Source organism: Buceros rhinoceros, unplaced genomic scaffold (genome assembly GCF_000710305.1).
Source record: "Buceros rhinoceros silvestris isolate BGI_N320 unplaced genomic scaffold, ASM71030v1 scaffold37574, whole genome shotgun sequence".
Lineage (NCBI taxonomy): Eukaryota > Metazoa > Chordata > Aves > Bucerotiformes > Bucerotidae > Buceros > Buceros rhinoceros.
Window position 1 is genome coordinate 391 of NW_010407150.1, and position 502 is coordinate 892.

Below are 502 nucleotides of genomic sequence, written 5' to 3' on the forward strand. Positions count from 1 at the left end.
CCCTCGGGGCAGCTCAGCCCCAGCTTCCAGTTACCCACCGGACTTTCTCCAGCAGCTGGTGGTACTGGCGCAGCTCCAGGGTGACGCGGGCCAAGAGCCGCTTGTCATCCGCTGTCAGGACCATAGCGGGGACGATGCCACCAAAGAACTTGCACGCGAACATACCGGCTCTGGGGACAGAGGCAGAGCAGGCTGGAGCACAGCCTGAGGACAGAGGCGGCCCCCTGACCTGCCAGGCAGTCCCTGAACCTGTTGATGAAGTTGCCCAGGTTGTTCAGCAGCTCCGAGTTGTTCTTGAGCATGAGGTCGCTCCAGGAGAAGGCACTGTCCTGCCCCTCGGGCCGCAGGTACAGCAGGTAGAAGCGCCAGATGTCCGCAGGGATGCCCGTGTCCTTGGCCATGTCCCCAAAGACCCCCACGCCCCGGCTCTTGGAAAACTTCCCGTCCTCGTAGTTCAGGTACTCTAAGGAGAGCAGGAGGGAGCCCCCCGTGGGGCCCCCGC

At 63.7% G+C, this 502-nt stretch overlaps 1 protein-coding gene across 1 annotated transcript in view; it reads right to left on the minus strand.

Annotated features, from left to right (window-relative positions):
- Positions 1 to 502, minus strand: part of MARS (methionyl-tRNA synthetase) — a gene marked incomplete at its 5' end in the record, with an annotated part of 2,102 nt that overhangs the window by 327 nt on the left and 1,273 nt on the right. The window contains 2 exons of the mRNA XM_010134386.1: positions 39 to 170; positions 250 to 463. Of these exons, the coding sequence (XP_010132688.1) occupies positions 39 to 170; positions 250 to 463 (346 nt within the window). The remainder of the gene's footprint in view (positions 1 to 38; positions 171 to 249; positions 464 to 502) is intronic.